We start from the raw sequence: 22,416 nt of genomic DNA on the forward strand, positions 1-22,416 counted from the left end.
GATCCAAACTTGTTCATGTCAAGCGAAATGATTATGGTAGTGTTGTCAAAATCTAGTTTAGATTTCTCTAGAAAGCATTAGTGTATGTTTGGGAGAGTGAAGGATTTTAAGGTTCGCGTTAGACCAATTTGTGGTGACATAACTTTTAGAATTTCGGGAGAATATAATTTTATTTTATTGAAAATATATCAAAAAAATTCTAGAAGGCCAATGAATTTTGGCCAATAGTTGTTTACATTTTATTAATTTCGATGCAAATTAATATAATTTGGATTCATATTACAGAGTTTGCTCATATATTGACAGAAAATATGCACAAAAATTAAAGGCTAATAAAACTGACGGGAAAAAACCTATTTTTTTTTTGGTGACTGGAAAAAAAAAAAAAACCTATTGATACTTAGCAAATCTTCCTTAACAAGTATTCTTAAAAAGAATAATAAATGTGAGGGTAAAGTATTATTTTAGTCTTTTTAAATTGAATTTTAATTTGATTTTTAATGTTTTAAATGTTCTATTTTAGTCCTAAAAATTTTTAAACATCCTATTTCAATCTAATTTTTTTTAAGCAAGTTTAATATTGTTCCACTATTAAATTTGACACAAACAATTCACATATTGAAGAACCAATAACATTTGATTTCAGTATAAGTAAAATCGATCTACTAACGATTACTAATATAAAAGTTTTTTCTTTGATTTTAAAGTTTGATGATTGATGGTTAGAATTTGGAGTTTTGTATAAAAAAAAATTAAGGAGAAGTGTTACAAGAAAGTTTTTGTTGCTTTTCTACCTCATAGAAGAACATATGACTTATCTAGTAATGTTATAAATGTCAAAGTCATTCATTTTGTTAACTATTAGTGTCAAATTTAACCATGATCTAACTTAATATATTACTGCACTTCAGAGGTAAACTCTAGCGCAGCTTCTCTCTCTCTCCCGTTGAAGTAAACCGCAAAGCTCTCTTGAGGGCCACCGCCGCCGCCTCAATCTAGGCTGCGGTGGCCCTCATATACTCCTGTCTCCTTTAACCTTTTCTCTCTTTTCGTCTCCCTGTCTCCCCTTCTTTCTCCTCCTTTCTCCTTCTCCTCTATTTCCCTGTTCTCCTTTGCCTCCGCCTCTGTCTCCGCCCACATTGTTCTGCCACCTCTTTATCTTCTTCTCTCTTATCTCCTTGCTTCCTGTTTCTTGGTTTGTTTCTATTTTTTTTGTTTTTCTTTTAGAGATTTAGATTTGAGATCCAGATCTAGATCTAAAATAACATTCCTTCAGACCTGAGCTTAGCTCTATATTCTTGATTTATAACCCATATGTGGTTTTCTCCCCTTATTTGTGGTGGCTTTTGGTTCTTTTTATGGTTGTCGGTGGTGTTCTTATGATACAAATCTTTTCAGATCTTGAAGGAAAACTCTATGAAAAAATAGTTTTGTTTATAGAAAAACTTTTAGAATCAGAAAATATTCAGATCTATATGGAAAAGAAGAAGATGTACCTTATTGGCTTGCAGCACATGTGTGTAGATTTAGAAACTAAAGAGATTCTATTTGGTCTCTATTTCTTCTTGTTAAAATTTTTGGTAATCGAATGTTGGACTTGTTATTAGATTTTAGTTCAATACATGGGATATCTATTTTCTTATTATCTATGTAGAATTGATATTTCTTTGATATTTGTAAGTGCCGTTTAGCTTTTTTATGATTGAAAAACGTTTCTTCTTGTAAAAAAAAAGTGTCAAATTTAATGGTAGGACATAAACATGTTTAAATCTTTTCAGGACAGAAATGGATGTAGAGCTAGTAATATGTACCTTACCCGTGTCAAATTTAATGATAGAACAATGTTGAACATGTTTAAATCCTCTTTCTTGTAAAAACTCAAAGTAATCACTAAGTTAATTAATTTAATTACTAATTTAGTACGTTTATAATGTTGAAAGAATTTAGAGTTAAAAGAAAAGTAACAAGATATTTATTTTTATTTGTTATTTTAATTTTATTAAGAATTTAATAATTATGCTATTTATAATTTTATATTAGATTTTTTTAAAGATTTTATTGTTTTTAATTTTGATTTAGATTTAGTCTTTTATTTTTTATTTTATTAATATGTATGAAAGAAATGATTGAATTTTATATTTACTTTAAAAATTTGATTTATGCGAATAAGAATGAATAGGATTAAAAATGTTAGAGTACGAATGGAGTTAGAATTAAGAGATTTTTAACTCGTAGATTAGACAATAGAGTTAAATTTTAAAAAAAAAAATTAATTTATGAATAGAATTAGAATAAAGTACAAACATTAGTCTGTTCTACTTATTATCAGTTCTATTATAAACATTTAAAATGTGAAGAACTAAATTAGGATTTTGTCCAAAGGTGAAATATCAAAATATTACTTGGTAACTAAGATCATGATGTTTGTGAACATGGTAACTAACCCTTGGTAGCTTGTAAGCATTTTAATGGATCTGACAACTCACCAAATTAAAGGAAGAGGTAACCCAGCATATTTACGTTTAGAGAAGTATTTAGTATAGAAAAAAATTATAAAAAATATTAAAACTTTGACTAATGTCCCTCCTTAACAAAATCCAAAAATAAATTCAAGTTAATTACCCCCCTCTCTCCCCCCCCCCCTCTTCTCTTCTTTCTTTCTCTCTCTCTCTCTCTCTCTCTAAGTAGATAAGGCCGTAAATTGCGATGTTGTGTCCTTGAGAAAAATATTTATTTTTGGTTAGCCTTGTGTAAGATCTTCTCTCCTTTATACGCGGCAGAACCAAAACCAAGATTCAAGGGAGGGAAGTTAATAACCCACACAAACAACAAAACAAGGACAAAGATAGTGAAAGAGAGAACAAAAAAAATAGTCAACAGAGGGAAGAACAAAAAAAAATGGATGATGAGATTCAAAATTTCTTCAAGGTATGGATGATAGCCACAATATGTCTCTGCTATTGCTACTACATCTCTTCAAGAATACCAAAAGGCTTCTTCAGACTCCTTTCCATTCTTCCTGTTCTCTTCATCTTCCTCACCCTTCCCTTCTCTCTCCACTCCTTCCACCTCGGTGGGCCCACCACCTTCTTCCTCGTTTGGCTCTCATCTTTCAAACTCATTCTTTTCTCCTTCAACCAACCCCCTCTTTCCCTCTCCCCAAACATCTTCCATTTCATTTCCATAGCTTCCCTTCCCATAAAACTCAAACAACAACCAACCAAAACCAATAATCCAAAATTAGATAACCATAAAAAACCGATTTTGCTTCCCCTAAAAGTGGTTCTCTTGGCCGCAATAATCCGTGCCTATGATTACAGAGAATCCATGCATTCTTACATGATCTTGATCCTCTACTGCTGCCACATGTACCTAGGTATAGAGCTTGTGCTAGCCATAGCTGCAGCACCGGTTCGAACCGTTTTCGGCTTCGAGATCGAGCCGCAGTTCAACGAGCCGTACCTAAGCACTTCACTTCAAGACTTCTGGGGTCGTAGGTGGAACCTCATGGTTACAAGTATTCTACGCCCTACCGTATACGATCCGGTTAGAAGTGTTTCTAACGGTGTTTTTGGAATCACGTGCGCGGCACGTGCTGCCATCCTGGCCACGTTCCTTGTGTCGGGGTTAATGCATGAGTTGATATATTACTATCTTTCACGTGTTTCTCCCACGTGGGAGGTCACGTGGTTTTTTGTGCTCCATGGAGTGTGTACGGCGGTGGAGGTGGCGGTGAAGAAAGTGATGATCCGCCGTGGGTGGAGGTTACACCCTGTGGTGTCGGGGTTGCTGACGTTGACGTTCTTGGCTGTGAGTGGGAACTGGCTGTTTTTTCCTCAGCTGGTGAGGAATGGTGTGGATAAGAAGGCTATAAGGGAGTATGCTATATTGGTAAATTTTGTGAGGTCTAAGTTACCGGTAAATTTGGTTAAGTCTCTATGATGTGTTCATTACTCTATATATTGAATTTTAATGTGTAGAAAATTGATCAATTAATTTTATGGGTAGAAATTGTTTCATCATGTTTACCGCAGATTTGTCGTGTTGAGACTTAAGAAGAGGTTTGTAGTGTAAGCAATTAATAATGTAAGTTTTTCTTTATATGAAAATTAAGTTGATAATTGAGAAGGATTAGATAATAATTTTAGTTAGATAATAATTTAATTATATTTATTAAATTATTTAACAGTTTTTAATTATCAATTTTACATCAAAATAATTATATGTGAGTATTTACTGTTTACTCTTTTTTTTTTCCCTTCAAAACTTAAACTCACAACCAAACTTTACTTTGGATATTAAAAAAAAAAAATTACACACACATTGCTTTCGATGTACTTTATTTTATTAAACAAGATATGTTTCTTTTTATCAATTCTCCGTAACAACTTCATTAAGAAAAATATTAGATGATTCAAATAACTTTGAGTTATGATCAAGGAACCCATATAATATTCAGAATCTTAACTTGGACACCTTTTAAATGTTCCAATTGTGATTTGGAACTTTCAATTTAATAAATATATAAATTAATTTATTTTGAAAGGTGCAAAGACTAAATAGGTACAGTCAACTTTAACTTCATGTGAAGTTAATAACTGAAAACTATTAAATAAAAATTTAGTCAAATCAGTTAAATCATTTAACGGCTCTCAATTTTCAATTTCACATAAAATTAACTTCACCTGAATTTTCACCAGTTACAATTACATGATAGTTAAATTGACAAGAGATTTTCTGATTTTTCAGTATATTTTTCTTAATATATATACATATATTAATAATTATAGATATTTTAATATTTATTATGCACAATACACTTTTATATATTATTATTCTTATTATTAATTTAAAATAGATTTGAATCATTACTTAGAAATAATAATTATAATATGAAGATTCCAATTTTTAAATATAAGTTTACCTGCAACCCTAAAGTCCATGACTACATGGTGATAATCGTTTAAGGTACTACATTATCATGCTCTATTAAATGTCAACTATTAAATTTATTGGAAAAAAAAATATTTAAAATTACTAGAATACTGATATTGCCATTTTAACTGGAAAATTTTTTAAAATCCCAAGGATGATCCCTGTATAAAGTGTGCTTTGAAGTAAAAGCTCCTGACTTGTAAGGTGTTCCAATGTGGAATAAGAATACTAAAGGGGAATACCATATATGATTCAACTATCAATACAATGATTTATCAATCAATTAATTTTAATAGCATAGTGACCAGATCTTAGTTCATTCCTACAGAATTGTACATAGAACGCCCAAATGCGGCAAAAACTTCTCACTCGACCCTTTCCATCTGTTTTTCTTCCTTTTTTTTTTCCCGAGGCATCATCATTTTCTTTAATAAGCTTATTTTTCACGAAAATACATAATATCACTGTCTATTAACTCCTGAAATGAATGAGGGCTAAATTCAACAATTGTAACACCTGACATGGTATTGTCCAACAAGAAATACACCCACCCTTATGAAATACTGAATGATTTATAAGAGCCGAAATCAAATCCCTCCAGCAGGCACAATTTGATCCATAAACTTACAAGGAGATACATCTGTGTACACAAAATTATTCGCCCTCATTCAGTATTGGTACTATGAGCGGTTTCATCTGCGCGAGATATACAATCGCCCACCTGAGAGCAATCGAATGACCAAAGTGTTATTGACGACAAAAACTTTCATGAATACAAACATTGAAAATTTGGAACTGCATTTATAAATTAACATTAGTTTATTACTCCAGGGAGGAAGATTTGGATATTTGAAAATTAAGTAACTGAAAGAGCAAAAAAAATGTGTAGCATCAATAAAAAAGTAGAGAAGATTTGGAATAAAAAGTAAACATTGGGGACAGTTTGATGTGATGCGCTACACATTATTCTCTCCACTCATGTAAATAAAATTTTATTACAAAATCCCTGTGGGATGGTAAAATACACGTAATGATGAATAGAAACTCAATCATTACATCAATTATTTTGTTCTAGTAAAGGATTTAGAATGCAGAAACAACGGATAAAAAAATAAATTAGTAGTTATAAGAAAGATTGATAATACACAAAGTAACAGCAATTCACAATTTAGTCATAGTAATGAAAATAGTGGTAAATCAACTACTTTTAATCTAAGTATCTAACCTGTAAATACAAGGTGAATTCTAGTATGTCTATGTTTATGGTGGTTAAGGTAGCTATGTAAGTGGTGTTAAAATTAAAGTCACACTTTTCTTAGCAACACTTTAAAAAGCACTAAAATAATAAAAAAATGTTGCTTTAATTTTACCAACACTTTTTGAAACACCATAGCCACCATAACCACTTTAACATAGGTATACTAGAATGACTCTAAATACAATGCCCTAGTTCAAGTCTTAAACAGAAGTATATATTACAAGTTATCAAGGCACTTCAATTACAGAGATTAGCCATTTTGTTTCAATCTTTCAGTTTAGTCATAGTAGTGAAACACGCTGGTACTACAACCTTTTATTCCTATCCTGATTATATAATAGAACTACATATTATTGGACACTTCAATTACACAGTTTGACATTTCATCTCAACTACTTTTACTTTATTGAAGGCTGCTATATAAGACACGTATTTGGAGAAAATCACACAGTAACATTCTAATGCCACTATCATGGACAATGTGCGTCAAAGAACAGTAATAGAAACAAGCAGATTCATAACCATTTAGTTACAGGAACATCTCATCCCGTGAGTGTAAAACTGGCATCATTTAACAATTTCCTCACCCAATTGATACACAAATACTGAAAGCTATGATTTCTAATTCTGACATACTGCATACTACCAAAAAATGCCAACAAACAGAACTTACATCATCCAGCAGCATATTGTTGCAGTAATGACCAAAGTTAGGTGAAAGCTGCAAAATAATAACAAGTGATTAGAAACATGTACTAGCTGGTGTCAGTCTAGATTTAGCTAACAAAATTGAATAACTTATTATTAGAAAATTTGCTTTAACCCATTCTTAGACTAAAGCCCATTCTTCCAAATCATGTTTATATAAATTTTATATTACTCCCCAGTTTTTTATTACATATTTTACTTATGTCAAAAATAATATTATAAACTTTTAAACTATATAAAATAAATACTTTTAACTACATTATTATATTGATACTGAAAATGTGTTTAATTTTGTTTCAAAAAAATCGACACACGTGATCACTATCTGGATTAATAAAAATTTTAATCCATAGCGGTAAAGGGTGCAAAGTCTTACATCAATGTTTAAAAAAGGGATTCATATAGAAGATGACAACAAATACTTGAAAAGCCGATCATACACTGTCTTAGCAACATTATATTCGATTAAGTCCTACTCCTACACAGCTTTTCCCATGAATGGATCCATTTGTTTTGCTGTGAGCCCTAATCATTAGCTATTCTGTATTACAGGGTGGCAATCACTGTGTAGAAGATTGATATAGATTTTTTTTCCCCCAAAATGAAGAGAGATTAGGCTGATAAATAGGCTGTTAAATAAAAAATTTCTAACTAGCTTGTAATCCTAGAACAATAGGTGGAAAAAGCAAGTGGGGTGAATCCATTGATGATACTTCCTTTTTTCCTAGCTATCTATTCATATTTGTTCTAATTCAAATATCTACAAAGATGACAGTTTTGCACCATGTGATGCGATGGCAATCAAATAAATCTTCAATCCTTTGATGAATTGGATTTTAAAAATTAAACATCCTCAAAAACACCAGACATTTCATACTCCTCCGAGTCCATCAGTTATGCGGAGTATAACTTCCAAGTCCACACACACACTACTACTATCATGTGCACAAATGAACTCATTCTAAAGTCAAAACCCGTGATGAAATAACTCAAATTCAAGCATATTTCAGTTGAGACGGCCATAATAAAATCCTCTTCAACATTATCCATACTCAATTAAGCTGCAGAATAGTTCAGAAACGTAAAACTAAAATCCAATTTCGTGCACAGCATCCTAGTTCTACAAATGTAGCAGTTATCAATGTTGCACAAATTGATAAAACTGGGGGAATAAAACCCTATCAAAAACAAAGAAATGAAAGATTAGGAGCAGCATATTACATATTAGTGGAAGGCCCTCTGTTGCAGCAAATTCTGGTGAAAAGGCACGCAATTATACCAACAACTAAAAAGATTAGCGACGTTACCAAGAAACCCATGCCGATTCGATTACGGATCCTGATCAGAGAAAATGGATTCCTGACACGAAGAGAAATCGAAAAATTTTGATGAAGTTGAAAATCTTTTCGGATAAAAAGGAAAACCCTAATTTTTGGGGTGGTTCTGTGTTTGGTTTCCGAGAAAAAAAAAAAGAAAATTAAAATTGAAGGAATAAAAAGAGAAATCCAAGCGTTACGAATGAGTGTTACTATGTTACCTCGGAGGTTTGTGAAGCTTGGTGATGACAGTGTAGAGATCTCATGGTGCCCGCTGCTTCGTCACATTTCGCATATACTGAAACGCGTCGACATTCCTCTGATTCAGAGAAACTGGGCCTGGGCCTTCCTAGGCCCAAACAACGGCCTCTCTCTCCCAGTGGCTTCCATTCCCGGTGACTACAAAGATTTTGAAGTCCAAATTCAAGTGACATTCATACTCTCTTAGGTAGCTTTTGGTGGAGACATCAACGGATGAGACTGAGAGACAGAGATTAAAATAAATTTTAGTATTTTGTTTGATATAAAGTGGGAGGCAGAAATTAAAATAAAAATAAAATTTTAATTTAATTTGTACAAAAGGTAAAATTGGAATTAATTAATTGAAATGAAGGTATTTTAGATATAAAATGTTATTAAAGTTTCGGTCTCCATCTCTAAAAATTTTAGTCTCCTGTATCCTCACTTTTTGGAGGTATTGAAATACTGAAATTTTGGAGACAGAGACAGAAATTTTAATACTAATCTATGAACCAACAAACATGATACTTAATCTCAGTCTCCCAGTCTCTGTCTAAGTACCTCAAAACAAACGCTACCTTAGTTACTCTCTTCCACTCTCTTCCACTCGAAAGTAGATTTTAGCTCGCACTTGTCCAATTGAGGCTAATAGAACGCCTCATATAGTTTGTGTTCGTGTCAGTCCAAATAGTCGACAAGTGTATTGGTGACTAACGATGTGTAACATTACCGTGATAATTCTGACCTTTAGACAGGTTTATCTAGTTTTTTAGTAATTATATTTTTCGATGTTGTTTTTAGAGTTGATGCGTGATATACATATTTTGCAGATCTAATGCATAAATATGTTATTGTTACAAGTTGGACCATTCTATTGGGTTTGCGAACGTTTTTTTCAAAAAAATTAGTAATTTGTGTTTGTTAAATGAGTAAAATTAGAGTTGAACTTTCTTGATAAGTTAAATGAGTTGGACACTTGGACTTGGCACCGGATTCGATCTCAGAACGTTTGGACCATTAAATGGTCTCATAATAAAATATGTTTTTAAAGTCTTTTTAACAACTGCTACATAGTCCTTTAACTAATTTTAATTACAAATTGACTCCATATATTTTATTTAATTATAAAAATAGTTTTTTATTTTATATATTATTATTTTATCAATCATCTATTATGTTTATTAACAATCAAAAACAAAAATAATAACGAATTAGATCTTCCATTGATCGTAATAAAGCTTTTGACAATTCCAATGGATTAAAAGTTTATATTTGATCGGTGACGTGATGAACCGTAAAATCGTATTTCATTGAAAACTAATCGATTGAAATTTCAAAACAATCGATTGAATTATAACTCAATCGATTGGATTACAGTTTATCACAAAACAATCGATTGAAAATTGCAAGGCAGACGCATAAATCAATCGATTGGTTATATGACCCAATCGATTGAACGATGAATAAAAATTGGATTTTTGTAATTCAATCGATTGTTTATAATTCAATCAATCAATTTGCCGTGTCTTTGTTGCTGTTTTGTTGAATTTGTTGCTACGTTGTTGAGTTTTTGTTGTTATTGATGATAAACTTTGATGTTGGGCAAAGTATTACATTGCATTGGATGCCTCTCCAAAAGCAATATAATTCAAACCTGAAACCTGCCTCCAAGATGTGTATATTCAACAATGACACCTGAAAAAAGTAAAAATTTATTATTTTTACCACCACATTCAAGATACAACTCTTGCTTCCTTAAGTAGCAAAATGCATAGAACTCTCTGCAACTCCTTGGCATCAATCAACCCTTCTTTGTTCTCATCATAGACATCAAAATCTTGTTTCGCCTCATCATTGCTTTGTTATCTTTATCCTGTCAAATTAAAATTGTTATCTTACTAGTATATGTGCCTGCGCATAGTGCTATGCACGGGGAAGTGCTAAATCAAACAAGTTTAGATGAAATTCTTTTATATATCATTTAGAAAAACATTGGACCATGGACTATGCAGACTATATATTGATAGACTAGATTGGTCATATAGCAATAAAAACTTTGGACTATGCAGGCTATATGTTAGTAGAATTGACATTCTATAGCTGTTTAATAGTACTCAAACTATATATCTGCCAAAGTCATTGGTTATCTTTTCTAAATACGAGGCACATATTAGATTGATATTTTTTATAACAAGGATACAACTATTTTCATGTAAAACTCTCCATGCTTCAAAGATGTTTCTGTAATATTTGCTAATTTACCACAAAAAGATTAGAATAAAAACACTAAATTAATATACATTCAAATGATTAAATCGGAGGAAGAATAGATATCACATAAACAGTCACAATGTCAATCTGTTACCGAGGATAGCATCTAAAGGTCCCATACAAATATGCTCTTATATCTCTTGCACATCCACAAGTCTAGGAATTAGAAATTCTTTAACTGACTTACAGAGAAATTCTTTAATGGTAGATTGATGGTGGTCTATGCCTCTATGTCTGCATCACCTCTGTGCATGTTAAAATTAAGTTGTGTTCATTCTGTTAACTAAATTATACTTCCTCAAATATATTAGATTCTCCAAGTCCGGCCACTATATTTGGTATTTACCCATTAAGAATCACTGTTTCATTCACCTCAAAATAACAGAACACAAATAAGTTCCTCATTTAGTTAAAGGATAAAACCAAATCAGCCTTGTAGCTTTTCAGCTCCTGCAGATTCCAGTAGCACTTAACCTTGCATTGACAAATTCTAAGAGTAAGTGATCAGAGGACTAAATTAGAATATAGCACAAAAGATAAGATTTATAATTTTTTTTAAAAGCTAAAGGGAAAAATTTTAAATAATAAAAAAATGAAAGAAAAATGAAAGACAAGAAACCAAAATAATCCATTTACAACTAATTAGGAGGTTTTCTTCTTCTTTTTTCTTTTCTTGTTAACTTTTATTTTGATTATCTAACTACTTGGATACTCAAGCAATCGATTGTTTTGGTGAGACCCCAGATTGTTTTCAAGCATTCAATCGATTGGAGGATATAAACAATCGATTGAATTACAAAAATCCAATTTTTATTCATCGTTCAATCGATTGGGTCATATAACCAATCGATTGATTTATGCGAAAACATGCTGCCTTGCAATTTTCAATCGATTGTTTTGTGATAAACTATAATCCAATCGATTGAGTTATAATTCAATCGATTGTTTTGAAATTCCAATCGATTGGTTTTCAATGAAACACGATTTTACGGTTCATCACGAACGTCACCGATCAAATATAAACTTTTAATCAATTTGAATGGCCAAAAGCTTTATTACGATCAATGGAAGATCTAATTCGTTATTATTTTTGTTTTTGATTGTTAATAAACATAATAGATGATTGATAAAATAATAATATATAAAATAAAAAACTGTTTTTATAATTAAATAAAATATATAGGGTCAATTTGTAATTAAAATTAGTTAAAGGACTATGTAACAATTGTTAAAAAAAACTTAAAAAACATGTTTTGTTATGGGACCATTTAATGGTCCAAACGTTCTGGACCATCGAATCCTTAGCCCTTGGACTTTAAGATTAAATTTAAAAAACACTTTTGAAAAGGTTAACAAAAACATTATAAAATAATATAAAAAAATATTATAACTAATGTTATGATTTGGTGGAGTATTTATTGGTGTTATTGTTGCATAGCATATTATTGACTTGTTCTAATTGATCTCCAATAGAACATACCTCAACTAGAAAATCATATATAACAAAACATTAAATGAGTACTTCATTCTTCATTCTTTTAAAATAGCAAAAATTGCAGAACACAAACAAAATGTACTTACCGTCAACACTCAATAAAAAATACAGACGTGTTGAAACTTGAAAGTCTTCAAAATGTTTATATTTCAAAGTGTAGGTTCGCTTGTCTATGTTTCCATGGTTGTCACCAGCATCTCAGACTGAATGCATAACTACAGCTCTTTTAAGATGTTGGCATACTAAAATTTCCTGTTGCGGATGTTTTTTGTTTTTTTAATCAAGGGTATGAACTATGAATAAATTTTGTTTTTTATTTTCTCTTTTTTATTTTACATATTGTTAAAGAATTTTCTTTCTCATTTTCGCTTTTTTTTTTTACCGATGAAATTTTTTAAAGATTACCATCCATTAAATATTTTTATTTTTAATTTTTCACTTGCTTTTTTTTTTTTTCCACTTTTTCTCATTCATAGGATTCCATTTTTCTTTTGTATGGTCATGAATTAAAAAAAGGTTTAACATTCTAGCCTAATCACGAATTGGACCGGCCCTCGTGATAAAAGATACGTATTCAGCTCAATAAAACAATTTGGGCCAAATTATGTCTGGAGTAGAGTCCAACAATTTATTAAATCTTATGGGTTACCTTTGAAAATACTATGCTGTGCCTTTTTTAAAACCTAAATCTTTAGGGGTCAAACGCAATTCCATGATAAATCTGAAAACCCAGATTAAAATGTCCCCACTCGAAAGGCCAAATCAAAACCAAACAGCAATGTAAAAAAAAAAAAAACTCTTCGAATCCAAATTCAATTGCCATTCACAGTGGTCTTCCAGTGGCTGCCATTAAGCAGAACCTAACAGCATCCCTTGAGGTTCAAGATGGAGAGGATTGAAAAAAGAAAAATGGACAGGTTTAGTGCCCTACCGGACTCCCTCATCGGCCACATTCTGTCCTTCCTCCCCACCAAAACCGCCGTTTCCACCAGCCTCCTCTCTCGCAGGTGGCGCTACCTCTGGCAGCATCTCCAAGTCTTCAACTTCCAACTCGAGGAAGAGGAAGAGGAAGAGGAAGAGGACGAGCAATACGACTGGTCCTTCATGCACTTTTCTGCTTTCGTAAACGGAGTTCTTGCGCAGCGTAGGAATCGAGACATCCGCAAGTTCCGCCTCTCAAGCAGCTACACAGGTGAAGCCTCGTTCCATGCACGTTCTTTCAATTACTGGTCACTTGCTGCCATTGGACCTCAACTCCAGGACCTTAATCTTTCTTTGTATGCTCCGTATTTAAAGAAACACTTCGTGTGGTTTCCTTCTTCCAGCGTCCTACGTGGCATCTTCAGTTGTACTTCTCTCATTTCACTCACTTTGGATGGTTTGATATGCGTCAATAAGATATCGTCTGTTCATTTGCCAGCCCTCAGGACTATGAGACTCTCCATGGATACACCGTATCCCTTAGACGTGAAGATTTTTTCTGGCTGCCCGGTCCTTGAAGATCTTTATCTCCAGTTTAACCAAATAAATGCTCCCAAGATAATTTTTCCTAATTCCTTGAAGAGGCTGGAAGTTCATAATCGCAAGTCATCTACACGTAGAGAAGTTGAAGTTGAAATAGAAGCTCCGGCACTTGAATATCTTACTTTCTTCTTATATATTGGACTAAGCCAGTTGACTGTCAACAATTTGCACAATGTGAAAGTAGCAGATCTTGATCTCAGGGAAGACGATCCTGATTATATACATATGCTTCTAAATGCACTCAACCGAATAAAAAAGCTCCACTTGCATATTTCGATATTAGAGGTTGGTTATTCAAATCTTATTAACATTCTTGTGGATTTGCAATTGTTAATTGTAGCTTTGATCCTATCAATATTATGCTTAATATATGCTTGTCTTCCGCTTCAGTGCATACTTGGTGCCCCAGCTTTTGATTTTCCGGAATTCAGTTGTTTACTTCATTTAGAGCTAAAATGTTTCAATCCGACTCTAATCATAAACCTGCTTTACAAGTGTCCTATGCTTCAAGTTTTCAAGATTTGTAATTATGAGCAGGTTTGTCACTTATTATTTTGTTTGATTTTTGATTCATGATCTGGTATTTCCTTGCATCCTCTTAGCCTTCTTGTACCTTGTTTTCAGATTTGGATTGAGCCAACCGGCAATTCTAGCAGCTGGACACCCCCTACTTGTGTTCCTGATTGTCTTGCATCACACTTGACAAAAATTGAATTCAAAGGATATAAAGGTTCTAATGATGAGCTGGGATTCATTGCCTATATCTTAAAAAGTGGGATTGTTTTGCAAACAGTTACTGTTAATCTTGATTCGCTTAAGAATGAAAAGGGCAAGAGCAAGAAAAAATACAATATCACTAAAGAATTGTGTGCCATCCCAAGGGGATCCAACATGTGCCGAATTGAAATTAAAGACTAAGACATATTCCCTTCAGGTATGTATACGCACCATCCCTGTCTTTTCTTTATTATTTTTTACTTTGATAAAAACCATCTCTGTCATTTGTGTGAATGTGTCTGACTAAATTAAAGCTGTTATGAATTATTTCTTACTTGTTTCCATGGTGTTCTTCAAGAATAGGATATATTATGAAAAAAATTGATAGATGTGTTCTCATGTGAGAGTCTTATCAAATACTTGTGTAGAAGCTTTGGATAACATTATTTGATTGATTCTAATTTGCAATATTGAGTGACACTGTGAACATACTAGAATTAAATACCAAGAACACACTTATTCGATTCCTTATTGCTGTCCTTGTATGTACCGAGATTCAATTTCATTGTTAAGCTTCCAAAGTTCATCCTTAAAGTGAATGTTGGAATTTTAACTTTGTTTGTTTTCACTTTTCTGTACTCAAATTACATCCATGCTTAATATGTATTCATTCTAATTCAGGATTTTTATTTAGCTAATAGCTATTCAAGTTAGTGATGGATGGACTTTCTTTTGTGAAATTTTTGTTGTAGAAGCATTGTTGTTTCATAGAGAAAACTTGCCTTTGCTTTCTTTTTTATTCCCCGTCTTAAATCTTGTGTGGTCGAAGAAGAAATTCTTTTGTCCATTCTATAATCTTTTTCAGGTTAATTTATTTAATGACTTGTGATTAAGGTAAATAGGTTATTCTAATCTTATTAAACTTTCTAGTTGACTTAAGGGCTTGTGAGTGAAGGTTCTGTTTGTAAAGAGCCTTCAACTGGTACATAGATGTGATTGCTTGATTTCATCTCCCTTAGGATAATTAAGAATTTTACCTTCGATACGAAAACGTTTTAAGAGTGTAAAATCTAAGGCAGTTGGAGTTTACATGGTGGCACATGCTTGTTTAGAGACAATTTTTTGTTTATCTTTTAGTAGTTTTATTTATATTTTGCTGATTGTTGTAATATTTATTTGTAAACAATTTTATAATTTTTTAATGTATTTGACATTTTTGCTATTTCTTGCGATGTCATGGGTATGACGTCATAGTGATTTTTTACCGTTCTACTTTTATATCAACATCACCATCATCCACCATCTTTAGATGTAGTAAACAACTGAATTCCGGAAAATCAAAAGTTGGGGAACAAAGTATGCGCTGCGAAATTAATAAATAATTAGTTAATAAATTAATTATTATTCAAAGAAATTAAAAAAATTAAATTTATAATTTAAAAAAGTAGAAATATTTAAAATACGAATTTTGACACTAATGTTAAAGATTTTAGTCTAAAACCGAACCAACAAATCAAACCAGTTAAACCGGATCTAAACCAGACCCAAAACCCAACTTATAAACCACCGAAAATGAGCTTTCTCCCTTCTCTTATATGAAATACGCTGAGAAGAGAGAGATTCACCTAAAGAGGAAAGAACCATAATTCAATCGTCCGTAACTTTTAATCTGGAATTCCGATTGACAAGCCGTCAGCGGCCACGTGTTCGTCTTGGAATTCTCTTCAATTCTATCTAAACAAAGTGGTAAGAAATTTGCATTTCTCACCCAGTTCATTCTCCTCAATTTCGTGATTTTAGAGTTTGGGTATTGAAGAATTGAATAATTTTGATGGTTTAGGTGAACTCTAGTAGCAGATAATCACTAGATTTTTGTTCAATTAATCTGTGGGTAAAGTAAGAAACTATTAAACCCTTGTGAGTCATTGAATAAGTGAACCCCATGATGATTATAATGATATTGTGTGAAATAGATTGTGTTTTGGTTGACTTGAAGTTCAATTGGGCGATTTGAAACGAAATCCGGGTGATTAAATTTGAGGAATTGACGTTTGGAAACTTGAGACTTATGAAAAGAGAGGTTTTTGATGTGTTCCGAGCTTAGGGAGGAATCAGCCAAAGTATGGTTTTGGTTTCTCGTAGTTAATGTTTAATATCATGTGAAAACTTAGGCTAGAAGACCTTAAGATAGGAATGAACTGAATGAATTTTTGGAATTGTGTATATGGTATGTGATGGGTGATTCAATTTTAAATACGGTTCGCTATTAGAGTTGATTGTTTTTTTGAAAAAGATTTAATATTGGAATTGGTTTGATTTGGAAATAATTTGATACTAGGAATGATTTGAATGACTGAGAGGTGTTTGATTTGGTGGTTGGGACCCTTGAAGGGTAGCAAAAGTTCAAGTTTTAGAGGAAATACGGTCGAAATTTTTATGAAAATTGGAGGTTTTGTTTGAAGTGATTATTTAGAAAGATTTAGGTTTAATGATTTTATGATTTGATTTTGAGTTATTAAGAAAATGATTACGCTTTAAGATTGATTTATTTAGAAAAGAATGAATTAAGTTTTGAGTATGAATTTTTGACCGGGTACTTTAACTCCTCGAGTTCCTCCATGGGCATATATATATATATATATATATATATATATATATATATATATATATATATATATATATATATATATATATTTGAGCTTGGGGATGTGCGCACAGAGGGATTGTCCAATAGTTAGCCACCAGGACATGTCAGATTGACTATATAACTGACATGAGATTCATCAGCCATATGACAGACATATATCATACGCATTTTGTATGTTTTGTTTGAGTATGCATTGTTTTAGTTTGCTTAATTGCTTAACCCTGCTTATCTTTTACTTGTTCTACTTGCTGTAATTGCACCTCTATCTGTGATTTCCTTACTTGACTTGCATGTGTATATTTTCTGAGAGACCCCTCTTGGCAGAGGTGTGAAGGGGGTTGTTCCACCGGTGATTTGGAGAAATGGAGGAGACAGAAAGTGAAGTGTTAAGTTAAAGTTAGATTTAGAACTTGAATATCTTAGATAACTTAATTTCTGGTTTAGTCGGATCTTTAAGCTGAAATCTGAGTGTCGAAATTCTAGAAATGCCTCTAACTTTTCTAAGACCTTTTATATTAACTATGTGGGCACCTTTACCATGCTGAGAACTTCTGGTTCTCATTCCATATATATTCTGTTGTTTTTCAGATGCAAGTCGAGAGGCACATCGTTGAGCGTCTGAAGCCCTCCTTACAAGCAAAGAACTATCTTTTGGGCTGTTATATTTTGTTTTAGGTTATGTATATATGTATATAGAATTTCTGCATGTTATATTTTGTATTTTGCCCTTTTAGAGGTTACTTTTGGAGAAACAGGTGTTTTATTTATTTTTTTGGGAAAAACTTTGGGTTATGTATATATATGTATATTCTGGCTGACCTTAGCTTCACAATTCACAGGTCGAGTTTAGAGCTTAATATCTGTGTTTTGAAATTCTGATTTGTATATTATGTTTTTAGCCTTCTTTTGATCTCACTTATCCGTTTTACGATTAACCTTGCGATTGTGACACGATTTTCTGTTTTCGCTTTTGTTTAGCTTATTCTTTAAGACTCCTAGATATGAATTCTTTCAATTATATTTATGTACGTAGTTTACTTTTAGAGGTCGTAATATCTCGCCACCTCTGCTTTATGACTTAAGCATAAGGTTCTGTGTGGTAGGGTGTTACAATGCGCTTGTTTTGGTTCAATTCAACAGGTTGTATGGGCAAACGTCCTTCACGTAACCCGTGATTCTGACAACTAGCCGCTGGTAGAAGTTTTGAAAAAACTGGGTCTGCCAAGAAGGGAGACCCACCCAATCGTATAAAAATAAGAGAGAGGGACCTACCAATGGCAAATCTTAAAAAAAATGTTAGTGGAGTCAAATATATAATTAATTATATATACATATTATATAAGAAGATTTATATTTAAATTAAATACATTAACTTTTATTTTTAATCATTATAAATTTATAATTACAGTACTAAATAATTAAAAAAATTAAGAAATCACAATTAACATGATAGCATCCAAATTTATAATAATATATATTGTCCAAATCAATTTTTTTTAAAATATTGAAGTTCAATAAAAAATATAAAATGATAAATTTAAAATATAATAATTTTTTTTATTTGATATTATGATACCAATTACTATATTGTACAACATATTTTGATGATAGTGATATAAAAAATTAAAATATTAGACTTATTTTAATATATATATATATATATATATATATATATATATATATATATATATTGTTTATCTATTTTATAATTTATTTGAAAAATAATTTTGTTTTAAAAAATATAAAAATTAATAAAATATATAAAATTATTTGTTTGTATTATTTATTATTTTATAGTTAGATTTTATTTAGTTCATTATACTTTAAAATAATACGATTATCTTTTTTTATTATAAACTTAAAAAATAAAAATGAAAAAGTGAAAATTTGTTGACATTAAAAAAGGGTATATATATATATATAAAGAAGAGAATGTGTTTGTAGTAAATTTTGAATCCAGATTAAAAGCTTGTGGAAGACTTACAACAAAAATAAAAACCAATTAAATAACTTGTATCAAATAAGATAAGTGGTCACAATTTTTAGTTTTATAAAATATTTGGAGGGCCATGGTCTCCTACCTCTTTTCGAGTATGTCATCGTTATCTTAATACTAGTTGTATCATTGTACGGACACTAATTTAAACGTTGAAGTATCTTTATAGATGATTCTACCCACCGACCAACCGACGACCCACTGAAGGCCCTCTGTTGCAGCAAATTCTGGTGAAAAGGCACGCGATTATACCAACAACTAAAAAGATTAGCGACGTTACCAAGAACCCATGCCGATTCGATTACGGATCCTGATAAGAGAAAATGGACTCCTGACACGAAGAGAAATCGAAAATTTTTTATGAAGTTGAAAATCTTTTCGGATAAAAAGGAAAACCCTAATGTTTGGGGTGTTTTTGTGTTTGGTTTCCAGAAAAAAAAACTAAAATTAAAATTGAAGGAAAAATAGAAAAAGAAATCCAAGCGTTACGAATGAGTGTTACTATGTTACCTCAGAGGCTTGTGAAGCTTGGTGATGACGGTGTAGAGATCTCATGGTGCCCGCTGCTCCATCACATTTCGCATATACTGAAACGCGTCGACATTCTTCTGATTCAGAGAAACTGGGCCTGGGCCTTCCTAGGCCCAAACAATGGCCTCTCTCCTCCAGTGGCCCCCATTCCCGGTAAGGCGGTAACTACTTTAAAATCTAAGTGGCATTCATAGTCTCTTACTCAGTTACTGTTATTGGGTGGCTGTTACAATACTGGGCCTGGGCTGATACAATACTCCTCTAATGTTGAGAGAGTTAAAATTCCGTGAAATTTAAATAAAAAAATTTGGATTTATCTAAATTTTTTAATTTTATTTTTTTAATTTTATTTTAAAAAAATTACTTTCGTCTCTTCCTCTTCTTGTTAAGAGTGATTGCTATCCTACCCTCTCTAAAGTAATACGTATTACGTAAGTTACCTTTATCACATTTTAATTGGGTGTTTATTTTAACATGAGTTATTTTAATCTTATGAGAGTTGGAAAAGTATAGGATACCAATATATTATCTGCCAACTTATTGCCAACAATAATTAATTATTATATTTTAAGAATAAATAACCATTTGTACTCTTGAAAGATGAATACGCTGACATTTGTACCCATCGTAGCCTAAAACTAAACTTGTACCCACGATAGATGCCCTCCGTGTGACAAAAGTGTCCCGCCTTGGATCTGCACTTGGTTTGTGGTAATCCGATCCTATGTGGCCCTCCAACCCTCCAAAGCCATATCTACGTGGATTTGAATGTTGTCTATCACTAAGGGTGTGGAAAAAAGAACGACACTTCGCGAGAGAATCCATTGCGCCCTAGCAGAGGTTCATCGTTGCTGTTGCTCCATTCCTAGTTGGAGAAGACGACCGGAGCACTCCTAATCGATCACCAGGAAGACGTAATAAAGAATCATCCATAGATTAGCGAGCAGAGCCTTATACCAGGCCTTTCCTCTTTGATAGTGAAGAGGTCACTCCCTTTGAAGAACAGAGGTATGTCGTTGCCACTAATGATTAATTTCATATGTCGTTGCCACTAGTTAGACAGAGCTTGTTACCTAATCAAACCCTATGATTAATTTTATTTCTTTCAAAATTGATAGAATAGTTGGTTGAGAGTTTGTGTTAGCTGCAGTTACAGACAATATTTTTTTATTGTTTTGTTTAATTTTACTTCCAGGGATGGCCACCATCCGCATAACTCTGTCCATTCATCATAGAGGACGGTTTGAGAGAGGACCATGTGGGAAGGTTATTTACATTGGTGGAGAAGTAACAGAGATAGAGAGGGTTAACGTTGATACCCTCAATGGTTTTTTCATATCTGATTTGCTGAAGGACATTGAATATATGTCTATTGCTGAGTTTTACTGGCAAGAACCTAGAATGGAGCTTGATAATGGATTACGGTTGCTAAGGGTTGATATTGACGTAGTTAAAATGTATGAGGCAACCATGAAGAACGGTAACAAAATTAATGTCTATAGTCTATACAGAGCATCAGGTGGATCATCTTATACTAGTTGAGGAGAAGGAAATGACTCCATCAAAGATGAGAAGAAAGAGCTGTGCTAAAAGGGTACCAACTCTAAAGAAGAGTCCAAGAAGAAGATTGCTAGTAGTGGAAGATGATGACGATGCTGAGATAGCAGGTAATGTCCAACTTGTGAAGCAGCCCCAAAAAAGGGGTGAGGCCTAGCCCATGGAAGAGGCCCAGCAAGAAAACAACCCAGCTGATGTTGATGCCCAAAATGAGGACAGTTTTACAGTGCCCCAACAGATACCAAATCCAGCACCTTCAGCATCCCATGAAACAAGACAGATTTCCCAATCTCCTCCAACACCTGTCCTACTGAATGAATGATACATCCCAATTTTGTGGTTTATCTTGTGTTGAATTTAGGGAATTTTATCAACTTTTCTCATATTTATTTAATGAAATAGCATGGTTTTGTGAATTTCTCCTAATTTGTGCTCAAGAATAAAAACATATATTTTAGGCTCAAAAATTGATAAATTTAATTCACTTTAATTCCATTCGATGCCTTGATATGTTTGTTAAGTGACTTCAGGATTAGAAGGCAAAGATTGGGTTGAAGGAATGAAGAAAAAGCATGCGAAAATGGAGAATTCATGAAGAAATGAGGATTTGTTGAACTCAAGGCCACGCGCATGCGCCACCCACGCGTACGCGTAAGAAGAAAATTTGCCAGCGACGCGCACGTGTGAAGAGGAATTTTGCAACGTGACGCGTACGCGTGACCCATGCGTACGCGTGACAAGCTGCACGTGACTTCACTAAAGACAAAACACTGGGGACAATTTCTGAGCTCAAGCAGGCCCAAATCCAACTCATTTCTGATGTTTTTGAACCCAAGGATTGCAAGGGAATGAGGGGGGAGCCATAGTGTAGTTTTCATGATGTTATAGGTTAGAATTCTAGAGAGTGAAGCTCTCCATTCTCTCTAGAATTTAGGGTAGTTTAGGTTAAAATTTCTTAGATCCAACTTTCAATTCTTGTTTTGATATAGTTTTTCCTTTTAATTCCTTGTTATTACACCTTTTCTCTTCTAGTTCTTGTTGTTAATTTCCTTTTCATGTCATTTTTATGTTGATGCACTCTTGTTGATTTCAATTTCCTTTTAATGCAATTTTATATTTCTATGTTTCTTGATGTTTACCTCACTTGCTATTATTGATTTCTTGCTTTTGTTAGTTATAGCTTTCATTAATTCTTGCATTTTGTGATGTTTACTTTTATTG

At 32.6% G+C, this 22,416-nt stretch overlaps 3 protein-coding genes across 5 annotated transcripts; 2 read left to right on the plus strand and 1 right to left on the minus strand.

The window, feature by feature from the left end:
- Nucleotides 1–2,655: 2,655 nt before the first annotated feature.
- Nucleotides 2,656–4,033, plus strand: LOC107616484 (putative long-chain-alcohol O-fatty-acyltransferase 5). The gene has a single exon (XM_016318438.3). The coding sequence runs from the start codon at nucleotides 2,899–2,901 to the stop codon at nucleotides 3,940–3,942; it is 1,044 nt and encodes a 347-aa protein (XP_016173924.1). The 5' UTR covers nucleotides 2,656–2,898; the 3' UTR covers nucleotides 3,943–4,033.
- A 1,125-nt stretch (nucleotides 4,034–5,158) lies between these two features.
- LOC107622172 (V-type proton ATPase subunit e1) lies at nucleotides 5,159–8,651 on the minus strand. 2 transcript variants are annotated; one of them, XM_016324140.3, is made up of 4 exons: nucleotides 8,439–8,576; nucleotides 8,123–8,260; nucleotides 6,867–6,914; nucleotides 5,159–5,656 (listed from the first exon to the last, which is right to left on the minus strand). In XM_016324140.3, the coding sequence occupies exons 2-4, from the start codon at nucleotides 8,218–8,220 to the stop codon at nucleotides 5,590–5,592; spliced, it is 213 nt and encodes a 70-aa protein (XP_016179626.1). In that variant the 5' UTR covers nucleotides 8,221–8,260; nucleotides 8,439–8,576; the 3' UTR covers nucleotides 5,159–5,589. The 2 variants fall into 2 exon arrangements, with proteins under 2 accessions (XP_016179626.1, XP_016179572.1); XM_016324086.3 differs by lacking the exon at nucleotides 8,123–8,260 and having other exon boundaries at nucleotides 8,439–8,651.
- Nucleotides 8,652–12,985: 4,334 nt separating this feature from the next.
- Nucleotides 12,986–17,934, plus strand: LOC107622062 (FBD-associated F-box protein At4g10400-like). 2 transcript variants are annotated; one of them, XM_021117265.2, is made up of 5 exons: nucleotides 12,986–13,415; nucleotides 13,644–14,032; nucleotides 14,138–14,284; nucleotides 14,372–14,681; nucleotides 17,700–17,934. In XM_021117265.2, exons 1-4 carry the CDS (start codon nucleotides 13,109–13,111, stop codon nucleotides 14,663–14,665), a joined length of 1,137 nt encoding a protein of 378 aa, XP_020972924.1. In that variant the 5' UTR covers nucleotides 12,986–13,108; the 3' UTR covers nucleotides 14,666–14,681; nucleotides 17,700–17,934. The 2 variants fall into 2 exon arrangements, with proteins under 2 accessions (XP_020972924.1, XP_016179503.1); XM_016324017.3 differs by having other exon boundaries at nucleotides 12,986–14,032.
- Nucleotides 17,935–22,416: the final 4,482 nt, after the last annotated feature.

This window comes from Arachis ipaensis, chromosome B1 (genome assembly GCF_059453495.1).
Source record: "Arachis ipaensis isolate K30076 ecotype BB chromosome B1, ASM5945349v1, whole genome shotgun sequence".
Lineage (NCBI taxonomy): Eukaryota > Viridiplantae > Streptophyta > Magnoliopsida > Fabales > Fabaceae > Arachis > Arachis ipaensis.

Coding starts and splice junctions, on each gene's coding strand:
- LOC107616484 (XM_016318438.3), top strand. CDS start 2,899: ATGGATGATGAGATTCAAAATTTCTTCAAGGTATGGATGATAGCCACA.
- LOC107622172 (XM_016324086.3), bottom strand. CDS start 8,651: ATGTCACTTGAATTTGGACTTCAAAATCTTTGTAGTCACCGGGAATGG. Junction 6,915..8,438: donor AAGCTTCACAAACCTCCGAG/GTAACATAGTAA, acceptor ATTATTTTGCAG/CTTTCACCTAACTTTGGTCA. Junction 5,657..6,866: donor ACAATATGCTGCTGGATGAT/GTAAGTTCTGTT, acceptor GATTGCTCTCAG/GTGGGCGATTGTATATCTCG.
- LOC107622062 (XM_016324017.3), top strand. CDS start 13,109: ATGGAGAGGATTGAAAAAAGAAAAATGGACAGGTTTAGTGCCCTACCG. Junction 14,033..14,137: donor TGCATATTTCGATATTAGAG/GTTGGTTATTCA, acceptor CTTCCGCTTCAG/TGCATACTTGGTGCCCCAGC. Junction 14,285..14,371: donor AGATTTGTAATTATGAGCAG/GTTTGTCACTTA, acceptor CCTTGTTTTCAG/ATTTGGATTGAGCCAACCGG.